Below are 18,066 nucleotides of genomic sequence, written 5' to 3' on the forward strand. Positions count from 1 at the left end.
AAGGCAAATTTGAGATAAGAACAATTGCGTTGATGAAACATAGGAGGTCCTTGCCAAGTAGCGCTTATCCCGCGGACAGGACATATAACTACTGATTATATGCGGAACTAGATATATGTTCATGAAGCCAATGACAATTCTTTTCAGAATTTGGCCTTGAAGCGGCACTAGTCACCAACAAGACCAACAACTCTTTGGTGTCGAAGAAAGTCTGCGACAAACAGTAAGCATCGCATGGAGGGAAAGGTTGCTCCAACCTGGGTGTTGCATTTTAAATGTATCTAGCGCTTATCACGATGCCATCCTCCAGATAGTGAGAATGAAGGATAGTCTCACTCCACTCCATCTAGCAGCCAGGTCAAGCAAATTAAGAGTTTCGCTCATGGAGCTTCTGATCTGGAGTGGATCGAATTTGTACCGAAGGTTCGAATCTCAGACCGATGTATTCTTAAGAAGAGTCTTTGGTCTCTTTCATGAAGCAGGCGAGTAGAATGGAGAGAGGAAGTAATATTCTGGTCTGTTGTCAATAAGAGCGTAACCGAAAGCCTTCGAGCCTCCCAAGCTTTGCACACTTACAGCAAAGACCTTCCTAGAATATTGACACCGAGTTCCGAGGGTTCTGCCATACTCTTCTCAAGCACAGCGGTGCATCCGGCGTAGACAGAAACTGTCACGGCAACGCCCATTTCTGTTAAAAAGTTAGACTCTTTTCTCTTGTGACAGTTCGAGGCGTCATACCACGATATTCCAATGGGAAGACTTCTGAGATGTAGAGAGCTACTGGAACTTCGGCAAGGAAATGGAGAAGAATGGACCATATGTAGAACATGGCAGCGACATTCTGTTGAGCCTGAATGCCGGTGGTAGCAAATGGTATCACAACACACATACACATCCCACAAAGCAGGCTAATAATTGTTGGTCTTCGCCGCATGTGGTCTAGATATGATACCATGAGCCCATTCAGCATGGATAATACAAATACCGCACATAAGTAAATGGCAATCCTGGTGAAGTATTCCATGCCATGGAAACTCCTGAAAAAGAATTCGGTAACAAAGATGCTCGAAACGCCTCTGGTAAGCATCAGTACAACGCATATCGCCAATGAAGTCATCACTTTGCGCTTTCTAGAAAATGCATCGAGCTTGGGAACTGTTTTCTTTCCGGTCATATAACCATCAAATGGGGTCTGTCGGGTGTTGATGGAGTTGTGTATCTTGTAAATGTCCCGAGCTGCTGCGAGTTCCGTTTGACGGAAACCCCGTAGCGAGTGATAAGCTTCTGCAATTTTACCATTGCAGGCCAGCCAGTAAGGGGACTCCAGCATCGTGACGCTTAATGCTAGGAGTGTTGACGCAGCCAATGCTGAGAGTATGAGGTTTAGAAACGCTCCGGAGAATCCAAAGATGTACATCATCAGAACGCCGGGTACCTGGAAACACCCCCATATAACAGGTGTTAGGCTTTTTGTCTGTTAACTTCGTTCTGCGTAAAGCATTCTCTGAACCAGGAGTCTCTTCTTACCAATACCACTTCGCCATGCACGAGCCGCGCTTCGAGGGCGCACTAGTCTCGGCGATATAAAGAAGCGAAGTTGAAACCAAGACGATATTTGCAGTTGTAGAGAGACCTCTCAAAAAAAATAACGAGATCCCGTTGTCCGAGATAAACGTCTCAACTGAAGCGCCGAGTGCAAGATGTGCTCCCACACGCCAAGCCAGACGCCTTCCCCCGTACTGATTGGAAAGCAATGAGAGCCCGAAGCCCAAAAGTGCAAATACAATGGACACTTTGCTAAGGAGAATATTAGCGTCCGTGAAATACCATCCGTTCTTGTTTGACCTATGATGTACCTGTGAAGCGCGCGTGTTATTCCATCAGGTTGAGGTGGTAGCCAAACCCAGCCCCATTCGGGACACGGCCGAGATACCATTAAGGAGAGAAATCCAGCCGCATAGCATATACCCATTCCTGTCAGAGGGGAATTGTTGGTAGGCATATCTTTACAGTCTTCCAAATAGATCGTTTCCTCTTCGATACGCGAGCGATCGTCCAGGTAGTAGAACAATAACACCCCCTTCCTGATTATATTTCGTGAGTCGGCCAGATCATATTTGGCGATAAATTCGTCCGCTTCAAGGAGGATCTTATTCCTGTCAAGGCTTGTGGTGCTTTCATGGCTATATGCCATATTTTATTAGGTTTGCGCAGTCGTGGGGGTTTATAAGCCCACGCACCTAGTCGCGTGGTCTGCCGCGGTAGTTCTCTTATGGACTCTAGTGTCAAGTTCCATAGCGGGGTTGATAGGAAAATTCTCAATTATCATGGGCAGATCTTTGAGCAGTGTCAGGATGGTTCAAGACAGAGGTTGAGACAAAGTCCGGTATCGCCCCTCTACGCACCCCGGCGCAGTCATATTTCTCAGCCTCAGCCGCAACCTCGCCAAGGAACGCGATCGGTTGTCCTGTTTCAGCGAATTCACAGTTACTCATTATAATTACTAAACTGACCTTGATTAAGATCGCAAAGTCTTCCGAAATAGCTATATCACCTAGCAAACACATTCTAGGTCTAGTTTCGTTTTTAGAGTCCATTGTTCTCTGCCTAGCAGGGGCATATGCGCTTCCGATGAGAGTCTGGACTTGAAAAACAATATGATGCCTTGGTGCGTGTGAAGGTCTAAAGTGTTCAATCGGAGAACCCAACACACTGGATTATAGGTAGGCAATTTTAAGTAAGTGTGAATACTTGTACGGTGGATAGACAGAGTGACATATATATGAGGGAGTGCGTTTTCCTCTTTGGCTTGTAGATCCCATCTAAGCAGCCATCAAATGATAAAAAAAGTAGATACAATGCAGCCAGGCCTTGCCAGCCAGAAATTCGAAAGATACATCCCATACCTTTCCATGTACGCAATCAACAGATTAACAATCAACAATAACCTAGAATTCAAACTCCTTGCGGAAGATGTTCACGTCCATGCCGGCGACAACCTGGTCAGCCAAGTCACGACGGCTCATCTGGCTAAACACACGACGCAGTGTATCATACAGATTCGTGCTCTGGTTCTGGCTAATGTGCAACATACGCTCGAGGCGCTCGTCGTCGAGGCCATCTGGATGCGAACCGTCGCCGATGATCTCGCGTGCACGTTCGCGGCCCTCCTGTTCCACCACGCGGTGCATGGATAACGCGCCCAGCAAATGCTGTGCGGCTTCCGGGTAGCAGCCAATGTTGATGCAGGATACGCCTAGGTTGTAGCGGGCGCGCACGAAATTGGCGTTAATGTTGAGGGCTTGCTCGTAGGCTTCGATGGCTTCTTCGGAGCGGCCGGAGTTGGCGAGGGTCGCGCCGAGTCGGTTCCAGAGGAGGTGGAGCTGTTCTTGTTGGTTGGTGCTGCCGGATTCGGTGGAGGCTAGGGCGGCGGAGAAACAATCGACGGCCTTCTCGTATTCCTCTGCGCAGTAGAAAAGAACGCCTAGTCCGACTTGTACGTCGGGGTCCATCTGGGCTCCTGACGGGGAGAGTTGGGCTGCTTGGATGAATAGTTCTGTTACGCGGTCGTGGAGTAGTTGTCGGTCTGTGAAGCCGAGGTCTGAGTCGCCGGATACTTCCTTCGGGTCGATGATTGTCGGGTATTTGTGGGATAGCCAACGCTCGAGTGTGCGGTAGGCGGTTGAGTCGTAGCCCTCGTTTGTGTACGAGACAGCCAAGCCCATCAATGCATCTAAATTCCCGGGGTCGACCTTCAAGGCTTGTTCCAATGCACGGATAGCGGGCAATTCTTTTTCGTTCTGCGCCTGCGCAGAGCCCAGCATCGTCCAAGCATGCACGTGCTGCGGGTCTTTTTGAACCGCAGCCTCGAAAGCGAGTGCTGCCAGTGACAGATTACCACCATCACGCATAATCTTCATTCCCTCCTCGAACGGATTGTTCACAGCCTGGTAGACATTATCCTCCTCGAACATGTAATCGCCGAGCTGGGGATCCCGGAAGCGAGAGTTAAGACTATCAAAGCCATCCCAGTCACCGAGATCACCAACATGCACGTTATCAGTGACTTCAAAGTTATCTTCCTCGACAAGTTTCCTGCTCGTTGCGGTCTCAGCCTGGACCCGTTGCCATACAGACTCAAACGCGTCATTGGAGGGGACTGACCTATCCAAATCATTCAGTTCCGCCTCTATGGCCGCATTGGCCTCCTCATCGGTCTGCGCCTCATTGCCGACCGTCGCAGTCTCCATCTCAGCAAACTGCGCCTCCCAGTTCTCATCGTCGAGTTCCACCATCCGCCCCTTCCCTTTATCCTGTGTCTGTCCCTCCATAGGCCCCTGTTGCATACCCATACGTCCACCCATCATAGGCTGCATCATCCCCATACCACCCATACCACCCATAAAACCACCGCCCATGGCCATCGGCCGTTGGTATCCCGCCATCATAGGCGAGGCGTTCGTGGCAGCAGGGCTCGACGTCTGCGGCATGCCCATGCGGTTCTGCTGCTGGAAGCGGGCAAACTCGGCAGGATTGAACCCAGATCCGTTATTCATCTGTCCCGGGAAGGCGGCTTCCATGCGCGCTTGTTCGCCCGCGTCAAACTCCCCGGCCCACCCTGGCGACCCTGTGCGGGCTGGGCCCGTCTGGAAATTATCAAGCTCCCGGCGCATGTGCTCCATTGCGAATGGTTGCGGTGAGGGCCCATTAAGTTGTTGTCCTGGTTGTTGCATAAAATCATCCATCATCTGATAGGGAGTTTCCCGACGCCAAGGTTAGTTTCTGTTGCTGTTTCCTTTGCGGCGAGGCTCATTGTGTGCTGTCTGGCTCACCTGGTCCTGTCCGCCCATCATGTTGTGTGAGCGCATGCCTTCTTGCATGCCGGGTCCTCGGCCGACCAGCCGGTCGCGCTGTAGTGATTTATCATCCTGGACGTGCTTCGTGAATTGTGAGAGAGGGTTCCCCGCGGTAGAGCATTCTGCGCCACCGAGGAACGACATGGTGAGAATGTGAGGGTTAAAGATGAGGTAATAACGTAGGTTGTTAATGCAAAAAAGGAATCTGAAAAGAAGCAAAGGCAATGTAAAGGTGAAGGTACGTTTTCCCCCGGATCTCTCTGACGTGGGGTTCAGCAGCTTTCCGCCTCCTCAGCCGAGGTCCCCGACGGCAGTTTAAGACTCACGAGATTCACGAGGTACCAGGCACATCATATGCAAAAATTCATTAAATTTACTAGGATTGGAGATAATTGAATTGTTCATTGTATAGCCTCTCATGGGTGTGCTGTCATTATTTCCTACTATCCATGCGCAGTGCCGTTTGCTTTGCAAAGTTCTCACGCTGATACATTTAAAGCCAAGTCCCCAGGTTTACTAAAACAACATCAGTATGCCGGTCGGAAAAATTGTGAGAAAAATACTGACCATGAATCGCTTTCACTTGAGTGTAGGCCGAAAGGGCATATTCACCCAATTCCCTCCCAATACCACTCTGCTTGTATCCACCGAACGGAATAGCGAAGTGGGAATCCTGCGAGGAATTGATCTATTGTTGGTCAGCATATGTCATACGAAATCTTATCTACGAGCACATACCCAAACCATGCCAGCCTGAATAGCAGCAGCGACCTTATGAGCACGGGTAATGTTCTCCGTGAATAAGGCCGCACCGAGCCCATACTCAGTATCATTAGCCTTCGCGACCGCATCCTTCTGATCCTTAAAAGACTGGATAACGACAAAAGGACCAAAGACCTCTTCCCGCACGGGAGTCATATCACGATTGGTATCTTTGAAGATAATAGGCTTGACGAAATAACCCTTGGCATCCGGGGAAGGCTGATCATCTCCAAGAACAAGCTGTGCGCCTTCGCGCTTGGCAGCCTCGAGATACCCCAGAATGCGACTTTTCTGTGCAGCGGACACTTGAGGTCCGTGGTTCACTTGGGGATCGAATTGGCTGCCAACAATAGAGTTCTCAATAGTGTACTGCTTGAATTTCTCGACGAAAGTCTCATAGATGCTCTCCTGCACATATATGCGTGACGTGGATGTGCAGACCTGACCCATATTGCTCATAATGCCGACGTGTGACCACTTCACTGCTTGGTCCAGGTTGGCATCCTCGAATACGAGCAAGGGGCTCTTGCCGCCTGTCTCGAGGGTAATCGCCTTCAAGTTCGAGGCGGCCGCTTTCATAATGGCCTTTCCGGTGTTGGTGCTGCCGGTAAATGCGATTTTATCCACGTCTAGGTGTGATGCCATAGCGGCGCCGGCAGTGGCACCGGGGCCATTTACAACGTTTACCACACCAGCGGGGAAGCCAGCTTCTTTGATCAAAGAAGCGAGGTAGAGGATTGAGAGAGGTGTTTGTTCGGCAGCTTTGATTACAACGGTGTTGCCGCACGCGAGAGCAGGTCCAAGCTTCCATGCCGCCATCTACTTAGCATTAGCGTTGCTTCAACGACTTGGGGGATGAGGGGGGCTCTTTTGTAACATACCATAACAGGATAGTTCCAAGGAATGATCTGCCCACACACTCCAATAGGCTCGTGTCTAGTGTAGGCCAACTTGGCCTCGCTGGTCGGAATGGTCTGCCCGTGAATTTTATCTGCCCAGCCGCCATAGTAACGGAAGACAGAGATGACTTCGGCAAGGTCTTCGCCCAATGCCTGTTCGTATGGCTTGCCGTTATCCCATGCATCGATGGTGGCGAGAATGTGCTTGTCGCGGTCGCACAGGTCCGCGAGGCGGGTCAATAGGAGGCCTCGGTCGTACCCGGCTAGGGATTGCCATTCATCTGACTTGAAGGCATTTCTAGCAGAGGCTACGGCGAGGTCGATATCCTCTGGGCCAGCGGATGCGACACTAGCGATGATAGATTCATCATAGGGGTTGACAGTTGAGAGAGTTTGGCCGGAAAGAGAGGGAACGAATTCATTATTGATAAACAGTCCTTTTTTCAAGTAATCAGCCACTGGTTTCAAGCTCCTGAGGAGTTGGTTTCTCACCAGTAGGTTGTAGATAAGAAGTCTGGTTAGGAGCCGTTAACTGGATAGATTGAGCCATTATGAAATGTAGACTGGAGTTTCTGGTGGTTTGCGAAATCCCAGGCTTGAAAGGCTTTATATTATCTCATTTTGTGGCAAAGAGTAATATTTTTGGGTAAAGGCAAAGCAAATAAATTTTGATTTGGCCGTGGCCTATCTTTTTGCCTATTTGGGAAATGCGGAGCCTAATAGATGAGGGGACGATTTTGGAGTCCACAAGGGTGGAGGCGCTTTGACGTTCCGAATATCACTTGGCCCAAATAATTTCCCATTCGAGTCATTATCATGCAAGTTGCCAAGAAATATGCCCTCTAAGGCAAGTAGCAAGCCCATCTACCCTGCCTAGGGTCGGTTCAAAGGCTGAGATCTTGGCTATTGTGTCAAACATCCACAACTGATAGAACATTCCGAAACTATCTCTTCTTTTAGGCAGTTTGGAGGGCATGGTCAAAAGAATTGCCATATCCGAAATGCCCTATCTTTCTGTAGGTTGTATGTTCTCCAAGAGGTATGCTTTGAATGGCTGCTTATATAGTTTGGATACTTCCATTCCGTTTCGTCAAATGAGCTCCTTATCTCCTCTCTATCTTCTTCATTTCTACCTATCGCATCCATCCTCCAAATCCACCAATAGAACAATCATGCAATTCTTCAACTACGCCGGCACCGAGGCAAACTCGGAATCCTTCCACTACTCGCAAGTCGTACGTATCGGAGACACTATCAAAACATCTGGTCAAGGAGGCTGGGATGAAGGTGGTAATGTCAACCCTGACGTCGAGCAACAAGTGGCCATCGCTTTCGGGAATGTCGAAAAGGCTCTGAAGAGCGTCGACTCGCGCCTGTCGTGGGAGAATGTTTATGCAGTGCGCAGCTATCATATCGATGTGGATCAGACGTTTGATATGGTCACCGGCAATTTCAAGAAGGTTCTCCCTAGTCACCGACCCATTTGGACTTGTGTGGAAATTGGAAAGCTTGGAATTGAGGGAATGGTTATTGAAATTGAGGTTGAGGCTCATTGCCCTTATTAGCTAGCGGTTTTCTAGGGGATATACAATGTGAGGAATTTTTGTATATCTCTTGCGAATAAAAACATGTATGCTCACAGAATACGTACCTTGATGTTTTGGTAGAAACAAAGAATGGTCCCAAGATTGGAACGAGCCGAAAGGAGCCGCCCCATATTTGAGACCGTTCCGGATCGCCTGACTATGCAACAACTATCTCCTGGCATCACAGAATCCTGAGAAGTACTAAAGGGCTACCTTCAAGATCGCCTTCTAAGTAATCGTTATCGTGAGCCCTTTATAGACGATGACATAGAGGTGAAGGTCGGTTTCGAAACTAGCAACGGCTCACATGGAGCACGATACACGGTGTAGCGCCTATGATTATTGTCGTCGATATGACGATGAGATTAATCCAAGTCACAAGGAGTGACCATACCGCATTCTCATTTTCCACGCTGATAGCGATAATCTAGCCCCTCTCTACGGCCAGAAACCATAATTGGATTCCATTCCCGAGTTTTTGGATTGGTACAGCAGCTGGTTCACTCATTTGAATTTAGATACTGTTCACAGGCAGGTCAGGTGCTATTCCAGTGATGAGGATAACGATTTCGATGACGAATTTTGAATGATCCGCATAGCTACAATTTTTAACAAATGCAAAGCAAGCGGCCTCGATACACTAAGTTAATCCCAATTGGGAAAGCTTTTGGGCAACCTCCATTGTAATTCTTCGGACCCACTCGACAAAACGGTACCGATCAGGCCAGCTCAAGCGTTTCCCATGGCCCAGGTTGCTCTACCCCGCAATCGTCTAACCGTAAATCTATTAGTCCCAAGCTTGGCCACAGGGACCATGATAACAGCCCTGGAGAAGGTCATAGATACGTGATTCGTATCTAATGGCTTCCTCACTAAGCCGGGGCAAAATGATAAATGGCCCAAATGATTTCCCATGCTGGACTAGAACAAAGCTTCTTCTCCAGGTGCATGCAGTGGGGAAACGGTATAAAGACCAATGCTGCATACCCACAGAATGAATCTACAAAACGGTCAGTCCTTTCGATTCCAAATCGGGGCAACCAATGGAGAGAAGCATGGAGAAACAAGACCTCAGCATAGGCTCGTGCGACAAACTCGAAAGCTCTGGGCTCGGCACATACCAGGATGAACAGCTATACCAATTGGGGTACAAGCCTCAGCTGCGCCGCACGCGCAAGCTGTCGAGCATGTTGTTCATGTCTCTGTCAATTGCATCTATTCCCTATGGTATTGGTAGCGCCCTCATCAATGCCGTATATGGCGGCGGCCAGCTCTCCCTCTTCATTGGACTCCTAGTGGTGTTGGTACTAGATACCTGCGTTGCCCTGTCTCTTTCAGAACTCGCTTCGAGATACCCTACCTCGTCCGGTATCTATCATTGGTCATTCCGGCTCCTAAAGACAAGCGGGAGCAGGAAGCTGGTCTCATTTGTGACGGGCTAGATTTGGCTCATCGGAAACTGGACCATATCACTTTCAGTGAACTTCGGAATCGCTTCTCTCATCGTTGCAACTGTATCCATCTTCTATCCCGCCTGGACGGCCTCATCCTGGCAACTTCTTCTCATCTTCTACGCTATCTGCCTTGTCGTTTTCATGATATGCTTTTTTGCCGACCACCTCCTTCCTTTGGTCGACACACTCTCAGCAGCCTTTTCTGTCGTCACATGCGTCACCCTCGCCATAACTCTCCTTGTCCTTGCAAAGACAGGTCGTCACGATGCCTACACCGGCTTTGTTGGGTATGATCCCAGCTATTCCGGCTGGGAGGAGCACTTCACTTTTTTCATCGGCCTACTACCTCCAGCTTACGCATTCTCCGCACTGGGAATGGTGACATCCATGGCAGAAGAATGCACAGATCCCGAAGTCCAAATTCCAACAGCTATCAGCCTGGTACCCGTGGTAGCCGGTGCTGCGGCGCTAGTGTTCACTGTACCAATTTGCTTCACGCTTCCACCGCTAGCGGACATCATTGCCGCACCATACGGCCAAGCCCTACCATATATTATCCACGTGGTGACAGGTTCACCAGCTGCCTCAATCGTGCTCATGATTCTCGTTTTATTTGTGGCCCTTTTCTGCTCCATCAGCATCACAACTACCGCCGGGAGATGTACCTGGGCTTTCTCGCGTGACAATGCAATCCCGTTCTCCCATCTCTGGTCATCCACTGTCAGGGACAGCCCCCTGGCAGCGCTATGCTTGGTTACGGCTGTTGAAATGCTCCTGGGACTAACCTACCTCGGAAGCAGCAGTGCATTCACGGCTTTCGCATCTGTAGGTGTGATTGCGTTGGCTGTGGCGTATGCAATTCCCATCGCCATCAGTTTGTTTGTTGATCGCCGCCTGGAAATTAGTCAATCGCGCTGGAAGCTGAATCCTCTCATTGGAAAGACGGCGAATGTCCTTGCGCTGTTGTGGATTGCTTTCCAGGTTGTTCTATTCAGCATGCCTGTTACACTTCCTGTCACTAGTGAAACTATGACCTACACGTCGGTTATGTTTGTGGGTTGTGTTGCTTTAAGTATGGGCTGGTATATGCTCTATGGGCGGAGATGTAAGAATTCACATCCCCTTGACTTAAAGATGAAGTACTAACTTGAACACAGATTTCAAAGGGCCTATAGAAGAAGCTGAGCACTCATAAATTGGAATTGGATTCATACAACGTGGTATTTAGTTTAGTTTGAAATAGTTTGAAGAATTACGTTACTACTACTATCCTCTAAACGTAATCAACGAGTTTGTAGATACAAGCAAAACATTAGACAATCGGAGCTACTTTTCGACAATCTTACCGACTCTTCGATTTGCTAGCATCTATGGACTCATCCAGCTGTCGATGCTTTTTCAACCCCACATCAGTGGGCCGAGCATATGACGGCCTCTCCAATGGTTTACCACATTGGGAAGGCCAAGGAGAAGAGCGAGATACGAGAGTTTCCGAATTGCGGGGAAGACACGTCCAATCAGAGAGCTCTAAATGCTGCTCCAGCCACAGTACTCAAGCGGGAATATCCACAACGTCAGACTCTTATCAGTCGGCACTATACCCAAACGGGAGGACGCTTAAACTGCCTGGTCGGTTAGGTCGTTTGTGGCCAAAATATTTACCAGAATGGGTTTAGCGGGTTTGATATACTCTCTCTAGAATACCGGTCTAGGACATACAATATGGCATGTATGCATACTTTATTTAAGAGCACATACACCCCATCAACTATGTATACGACAAGTGTAAAGGTCAACAAACTTCAACATCGCAAACAATGATTCTAACGAATCCCGCGCTTCAGCAAGGCGCAATCCCCTTCCTAGGGCTAATCGTATCTATCCTCGCATGGCTGATGATGAAATGGCCAATTCACCGTAAATCCAGTACTCCTCAAATACAACAACCGGAGAAAGAGCCATTCATCAAACCACTTCCAAGCCCTCATCCAGATGACCCAACTTCAAACGATCCCAAATTGTATCGCCCGTTCCGACATGGGCCTAACTTCGTTACAATGGGAATTCGCAAACTGCAATGGGACAACTGGATCGAAATGGATTCCTATTTTCTTCGGTACCACGATATGAAAGCAGCGGAATTGAAAAAGGATTTCAAAGAACATATCAAATATGTCGATAATGCAGTTACGAAGGATGCTTGTTTTGAGCTTAATAAGGAATTGGTCCGTCATCTCACACATCGCTATCCCAAGACCTTCCGATTGGAAGGAGGGAAAGTGCATAATAGCCTAACGGGAGAGGCGTTTGCATTCCCAGCAGGTATGCTTGGATCTGATCGCTCCTGCAAAAATCATTCTAGCTTACTTTAATCTATAGCAACCCCCGACGAGGCTCTCGCAACATCAGCTCTGCTAGTTCAGGATGATTTAGTGCTTATGATGAAGAATGATGGTATGTTCTCTTCGCTTGAGACTTCAAAATGCGTAACATTTAACGCAACACAGACGGAGAATACCACCTCGACGCAGCAGCCGTTTGCCTCCCCGGCTTCTGGCGTCTCAAGGAAAAATTCCGCATGTCCCTAGACACGCTTCACTTCGAAGCCGGTGTTCCTCATTATGCAGCCAAGTTGCAAAAAGCCATGAACAAGTTCATGCTGAAGCTTACTCCGGACAAGCCAGTGGAGAGAAACAATGTATGCCCAATTTACCTGTTCCTTCATTAATTTAAAAACATACAGTTCTGACAAAGTCCATAGTTTTTCATCCAACTCGACGACGGACTCCACTGGTCCCACCGCATGGGTGATCAACAAGGAACCGAAGTCGCCTGTTCGTTTCTGATTCACCTTTTCTATTGACGAAGCACAAGCTAACAATATCAATCACCAGCATGGGCCACTGCCAATGGTAAAGGCCTGACAATCGACGAGATCCACTTCCGCTCAGAGCGACAGACACTACGTCGGCTGCCTCGCTCTGGGGCGATTTTATTTACCATTCGCACGTATTTCGAGCCGGTGACGAAATTAGCCCAGGAGCCTTATATCCCTGGTCGTCTTTCGGAGGCTATTCGGAATTGGGATGAGACTGTTTCTTACTATAAAGGCAAGTCGAGTTGGGATAAGATCTTGATACCGTATCTAGATGAGCAGGATCGATTGCAAAAGGAGGGGGGACTTGTGGAGGGGACTGAGGGTGAGTTCCCTTACTAAATTGCAGAGCTTAAGCTTTTTTATATATCTACATAATAGTTTGCCCAATTGAGGACGTGAAGAAAAGTGATAGATTCCTAAGAGTATATATCATATCGAAAGACCTCTAGTGACCAAAGCGCAGAGTACACTATACATAAAATGGTATTTCTCGTGTCTTCAACACGCACTCTTCTCTTATATACCACGCACTAGACTCCAGACAGCCTATGTAGAATCTAACCCATGGACATTCCTTAGGACCCCAATCAGGAAAGGTGCTAAAGCTTCAGCCAAGTGAGAGTGCAAATATCAATTCCCTACATACATTGATATATCGAGAATGATAAAATTGTGTATGACAAAAAACAGTACGTGTAGATATGATCATTTCTCCTTAATATACATATTGAAAAATGCTTCCGATTGCCAAATTGGGACACTATTGTACATTTTGTATAATTTACATATAACCCTCTCTACTGCTTCTGCTCAGTCTCGGTCTGCTCGACGACCTGCTCAGCCTCCTTCACCTCAGGAACCTCCCGCACTTCACCCACCTCTCTCACACGTCCGACTGGCTCGGCATCATCCTGAGCACCTTGACGGTTGTTGTGGGGGGTCAGCTTCTCCCTTCTCTTCTGCTGGTGACGCTGGAGGTCCTCAGGGGTCAACATCTTGCGCTTAGCAAAGGTGACAATCAGCTTGCGGCCATAAGGCGCCTTGCGGGCGAGAACCTCCTTGGCGTTAGAGGCGCTGGTCTGGTCGGCGAAGTCGATGTGTCCGAATCCACGGGGCAGACCCGTGCGACGGTCGACAGGGATGCGGACATCGGTGACACCGGGAACATCATCGAACAAATCCTGCAGATCCTGGTCCGTCAATTCGTAGGGGACGTTGCCAATGTACAGGGTCTTGCTGGGCTTGGCGTCGAGCGTGGTTCTGTATGTCGAGTTGGAGAACTGAACCACCACCTCGCGGCCTTCCAAAATGCCTCCGTGCTGTTGTGTGATTGCTTCCGTGGCTTCCTCGACGGTGCTGTAGGTAACGTAGCCGAAACTATATTGGAGACTGGGTCAGTGTCTGGTGGGGTTTCGGCTGCATTGCTGCTGCTGCGGCAATCCTCGGTCTTGGGAACTCACCCTTTGCTCAGTCCGCGGGAATCGTGCACGATCAGTGCGTTCTCCACGGCACCGAATTTCTCAAAGTGCTTGCGCAGATCCTCCGCTGTCACGTCGAAGAAGAGGTTGCCGATGTACAGAGTGGTCTTCGGTACAGGGCCATCGCTTATACTCTGACGTCGGCGTTCGTATCTCTGCAGTCGGATTTTCTCTGACTTGGATTGCTCCGGTTTAACAGACTCAACATATCTAACCGGAACTCGGGGACTGCGTCCATCGGTCGAGTTGAACCGTGTCTGTGTGAGAGTTGGGTAGGCGAACCGTGTAGCGGAGAGCATCGGGGTGGGACATGTTGAACGCAGCACTGCGCTGGAGGCGGTGATGGATGATCGTGAAGCGGCTGGGAACAATTGAAGCCGAGAAACGGCCTGGCGGAAGCAATGCCTGTAAATCAGTTGTTTAGCAATTGGCAATGTTCAAATGTTGCAGCAGATCATCGAAGGAACAAGAGGTATCGGTCTTTGACTCGGACTCGGATTGTGCATTCAGTATGACTTACATCTTGAGAATTAAATTAACACAAGATGTGTTAATCTCGTATTAAAAATAAAATGCTGATGTGAGAAGAGTTGCGCGAAGCCAGATAACTTTTCCCCCGGCAGACAAGTCCCGACACGTGACTATATAATGCCTGATAACATAGTGGATCAAAGCAATAAAAAGCATTGGACTGCATAGTTTACATAGCGAATAAATATACAATTAATGTTCAGGTGAAGACGAAACACGAATGAAAAGAGAGGTTTGATAACTCAAGAGTGGAAATATATGATAGTAGCCTCATGGTATGATACAATTAACCAACCCCAACACCAACAAAATCCATCAAAAGACAACATATTTTCTACTTTCTCACATACCTGAATTCCTGAACAAAAATGGCGATCATAGTCGCGAGCACACCTACCCATCCGATAAAGAAGAAGCAGAACTTGCCGCGTTACTTCGAGCTCAACAAAACATTTCCAGGTATCACAAAGGGCCAACGCAAAGCATTTTCTGGCAAAAACGAAAGAGAATAAATCACGTAAAATACCAATACATCTCGTTCATTGGGAACCTTGGCCCCGACCATTATTTTCTTGAGGCATTGGCGGCATGCCGTATCCTGTTACTGGCACACCTCCACTATCAGGACTGTTGGAGGATGCTGAGAACATTGTCGGTGGCCGCGGAGCACCACTAACTGATGACCCCCGCCCTGAAGTCAAAGGGCTAGGCACTGAGGGCTGTGACATGCTTCCGAACTGTGGGACTGTTTGGCGCTGTGCATCAATCATAGGCCAGAATTGATTCGATGTGTCGAGGGTTGGGTTCTGGATGTATGTATCCCAAGCATCCTAATATCCACAGGTTAGCCTTGAACCCCCGATCCCAAAGAACAAAAAAGACTTACCCAATCCAAATTGACCTGCATGTCCGGCATCTGCCCGAACATGCTGCTAAAGGGCGAAAGTGCGCCCGGCATTTCGGCCGAGGCGCCGGCACCAACTGCTCCTGTCCCCATTGGCGATTCTCCCATCTTGAACATAGGATCGGCAAATGGCGGCGGACCAGGGTTCATCGGGCTCATTCCGCTGCTCAGCAGGCCGAGAGTCATGGCCGCGTTCTGCTTCTCGTCTTGTGGTTCAAATGAAGCAGCTCCGGCGTTATTTTCAAGGCCTGGTGCCGCCGACGCGCGCAGCTTGCCGAGCATCAGACCAAGAACGCTGGATGCTTTCCATGCTTCCATACTTTCATTTAGCGACTCGTCCCATATGTCTTTCGAGAGCTGAATCGCAGCGATCATTTCATCGCGCCGCTCTCGGCCCCAAGTGTATGTGTCTCCCGATGGCCGGCCACTCGCTTGCAATGACAGGCCGTGGTATAGGTCGAGAGAAACAATGGTGGCTGCAAGTAAGAAGTCGGCTGAACTGAGAGAACTGACTCGACTCTGGCGACTGCGTAGGCGTCCGTTACGCGTTTCCGCGTGTAGGACCGCCTGGACTTGTAATAAATCCATTGCTGAGTCGATACAGGTCCTTCGAGAATAGGTGAAACGAGGATTTTCTCGTGCACGAACCACATACGGGCGATGAAGCACACACTGAGCTTTGCTGTATACGGCCATTACCTACAAAAACGGTTAGTATTGATGCATACTCCGGCGGCTTCCAGACAACTTACGGAAAAGCGTGACATGATAAGATTGACGGGGTCCAACTGGCACTCCTCCATAGGCCGAATACGCAAGTGATCAGGGATCAAGTCCCTTGCTTGTCGGAGTTCCGCGTCGACTTCCATCACCTTCTCGTATGGTGCCGACGACACAGCAGAGCTTTGTTCAACCACATTGCCGAATGCATACGACAGGCGCGCTTTAGCAATCAAATACGAGATTGGTGTTGGCTCGTTCAATTGACGAGGGGGCGGGAGCTCCTTGCTGTCTTCGTCGAAATCATCATCGTAAAGATTCCGTGGTAGCTCAGTATCGCTATCTGTAGCCCGGATCATGCCTGGCAGCCCGACCTGGTATGAAAACAGAAGGTCGGCCTGGCGCACAAAGGTCCATACACGCCGTCGCATCTCACCTTGGAAAGGTGTGATGTTTGGGAACATTTTAGAGTCACGGTGATATCCAGATCGCATTGCTAGGCGAGCAACAACACCAGTCATGACCCAAATCGAAATATCTGCCTCTCGAGTTTGAGAGAAATCGCCATGCAAATGAAATACGAACGCTTCTATCAAGAACGGGTGAGGTTTCGTGTAGTCAGCCAATGTCAAGCACTGTGCTACAGAATTTCGAAATCCCCCAGCCATGTCCAGAGACTTGCCCCGGAATTCAGGTGGCTCATCGCCTTCGCGGTGGTAAGATAGCATTGCCAATCTCATCATTCCAAATAGCATAGCGATCCAGACGAGTTCGGTCGCGGCAGGATCATCCCAATGTTTGTTATACTAGCAGAGTCAGAACCTGGACTCAAAATGATCTTCTTCTCGGGGGCCTTACCTGTGCTTGGAATGTGGGCCCATGAAGAACATCTAAATAGAGTCAGTATCGACTCAAATTGAATAAAATCACGGGCTATGGAAATAGCAAGTACTCACGGGTCGCAGGATCGTAGCAATTGAAATAGCGAGCAACAAGAATGTCAGTTGTATACTTAGAAGGTAAACCGCTCATGATCTCGCCACGGCTCATAGCCTTATTAATACCAAACAACAAAGTCGCGCCTGGTGCATCACTGTCTGGTCGGGCCGCTTTTACTTTCTCAAGTTGCTCATCGGCTTGTTTCTTGTGCGTTGAGAAGAAACTTCGCACCTCGGAGATCTATGCGGCAGGTTAGAAAGACTCGGGTTCGGTTAAATCTCCATAACTTACATCATTCAATACAGACGCCCAATGAGCATCACTGATGTAATAGGACTTGTTATTGTCCATCTTCATGATACCGAACGACTTGGTCACCTGGTCCGTGTCGCTCTCTTCGGCGCCCTCCATCCCCTCCTCTTCGATATCGATGTCATGAGAGAACCGAGTCGAGCCCGCACTACTGTCTCCAGAGATCGCTGCCATGGCAGCAGCCGGACCTGCAGACTGTGACCCGTTTGTCATTAACGAAAGAACCAAGCCTTCTAACCGATCGATGCGATTTTGCATATCATCGGGTGTATTAGACGACTGCTGGGATGGGTTCTTCTTGCGCGAGTTAGGTTGTGCATAATTACATGAAGCAGCATCTCCTCGTTTGACACAATTTTCGCAAGGATTTGTACGATTGCATTTCAGCCTGAAGTTGTTAGAAAAAAATGCATTTCAGCCACGGCTCGAATACTTACTTTCTGTGCCGACAAGGCCCACATGACAAAGGTACCCGGTTCCTTTTCCGGACGACTCTGTAATCTGGGGAGTAGCCAGCACTCGATGAGTTTGTAGAAGGGGGTGTGGGGGTCATTTTGGTGGGAAATGACATGATCTTGTATGGGTAATCAAATTGCTGCGATGTCCTCGGTAAGGGAGGAGGCAGAGATAAGGTAGTGCACGTCGAGTCAGCGGTCCAGCTGGGCGGGGCACGCAAACACGGTGTCGCAGTCTGTACTGCCCTTAGACCGAATCAAATGTGCCACTCGATTGTTCTGCGAGCTCATC

General features: G+C 48.9%; 7 protein-coding genes across 7 annotated transcripts; 3 read left to right on the forward strand and 4 right to left on the reverse strand.

The window, feature by feature from the left end:
- Positions 1–471: 471 nt before the first annotated feature.
- Positions 472–2,329, reverse strand: PEX2_038680 (Major facilitator superfamily domain, general substrate transporter; the record flags this gene model as incomplete). The annotated part of the gene is made up of 7 exons (XM_016741143.1): positions 472–517; positions 577–688; positions 739–850; positions 986–1,466; positions 1,528–1,797; positions 1,857–2,183; positions 2,241–2,329. 7 exons carry the CDS (start codon positions 2,327–2,329, stop codon positions 472–474), a joined length of 1,437 nt encoding a protein of 478 aa, XP_016596848.1.
- A 619-nt stretch (positions 2,330–2,948) lies between these two features.
- On the reverse strand, positions 2,949–5,000 carry PEX2_038690 (tetratricopeptide repeat protein; the record flags this gene model as incomplete). Its single annotated transcript, XM_016741144.1, has 2 exons — positions 2,949–4,748; positions 4,833–5,000. The coding sequence occupies 2 exons, from the start codon at positions 4,998–5,000 to the stop codon at positions 2,949–2,951; spliced, it is 1,968 nt and encodes a 655-aa protein (XP_016596849.1).
- Positions 5,001–5,349: 349 nt separating this feature from the next.
- Positions 5,350–7,067, reverse strand: PEX2_038700 (Aldehyde dehydrogenase, N-terminal; the record flags this gene model as incomplete). Its single annotated transcript, XM_016741145.1, has 5 exons — positions 5,350–5,372; positions 5,424–5,544; positions 5,595–6,437; positions 6,500–6,954; positions 7,010–7,067. The coding sequence occupies 5 exons, from the start codon at positions 7,065–7,067 to the stop codon at positions 5,350–5,352; spliced, it is 1,500 nt and encodes a 499-aa protein (XP_016596850.1).
- Positions 7,068–7,689: 622 nt separating this feature from the next.
- On the forward strand, positions 7,690–8,082 carry PEX2_038710 (YjgF/Yer057p/UK114 family; the record flags this gene model as incomplete). Its single annotated transcript, XM_016741146.1, has 1 exon — positions 7,690–8,082. One exon carries the CDS (start codon positions 7,690–7,692, stop codon positions 8,080–8,082), a length of 393 nt encoding a protein of 130 aa, XP_016596851.1.
- A 1,064-nt stretch (positions 8,083–9,146) lies between these two features.
- On the forward strand, positions 9,147–10,752 carry PEX2_038720 (Amino acid/polyamine transporter I; the record flags this gene model as incomplete). Its single annotated transcript, XM_016741147.1, has 3 exons — positions 9,147–9,471; positions 9,583–10,662; positions 10,715–10,752. The coding sequence occupies 3 exons, from the start codon at positions 9,147–9,149 to the stop codon at positions 10,750–10,752; spliced, it is 1,443 nt and encodes a 480-aa protein (XP_016596852.1).
- Positions 10,753–11,374: 622 nt separating this feature from the next.
- PEX2_038730 (heme-dependent oxidative N-demethylase family protein) lies at positions 11,375–12,774 on the forward strand (the record flags this gene model as incomplete). The annotated part of the gene is made up of 5 exons (XM_016741148.1): positions 11,375–11,879; positions 11,937–12,011; positions 12,065–12,255; positions 12,319–12,391; positions 12,452–12,774. The coding sequence occupies 5 exons, from the start codon at positions 11,375–11,377 to the stop codon at positions 12,772–12,774; spliced, it is 1,167 nt and encodes a 388-aa protein (XP_016596853.1).
- A 458-nt stretch (positions 12,775–13,232) lies between these two features.
- Positions 13,233–17,872, reverse strand: PEX2_038740 (uncharacterized protein; the record flags this gene model as incomplete). The annotated part of the gene is made up of 10 exons (XM_016741149.1): positions 13,233–13,812; positions 13,896–14,318; positions 14,795–14,837; positions 15,058–15,274; positions 15,331–16,047; positions 16,101–16,874; positions 16,927–16,958; positions 17,025–17,247; positions 17,299–17,616; positions 17,792–17,872. 10 exons carry the CDS (start codon positions 17,870–17,872, stop codon positions 13,233–13,235), a joined length of 3,408 nt encoding a protein of 1,135 aa, XP_016596854.1.
- Positions 17,873–18,066: the final 194 nt, after the last annotated feature.

Source organism: Penicillium expansum (assembly GCF_000769745.1).
Source record: "Penicillium expansum strain MD-8 chromosome Unknown contig126, whole genome shotgun sequence".
Taxonomy (NCBI): Eukaryota; Fungi; Ascomycota; class Eurotiomycetes; order Eurotiales; family Aspergillaceae; genus Penicillium; species Penicillium expansum.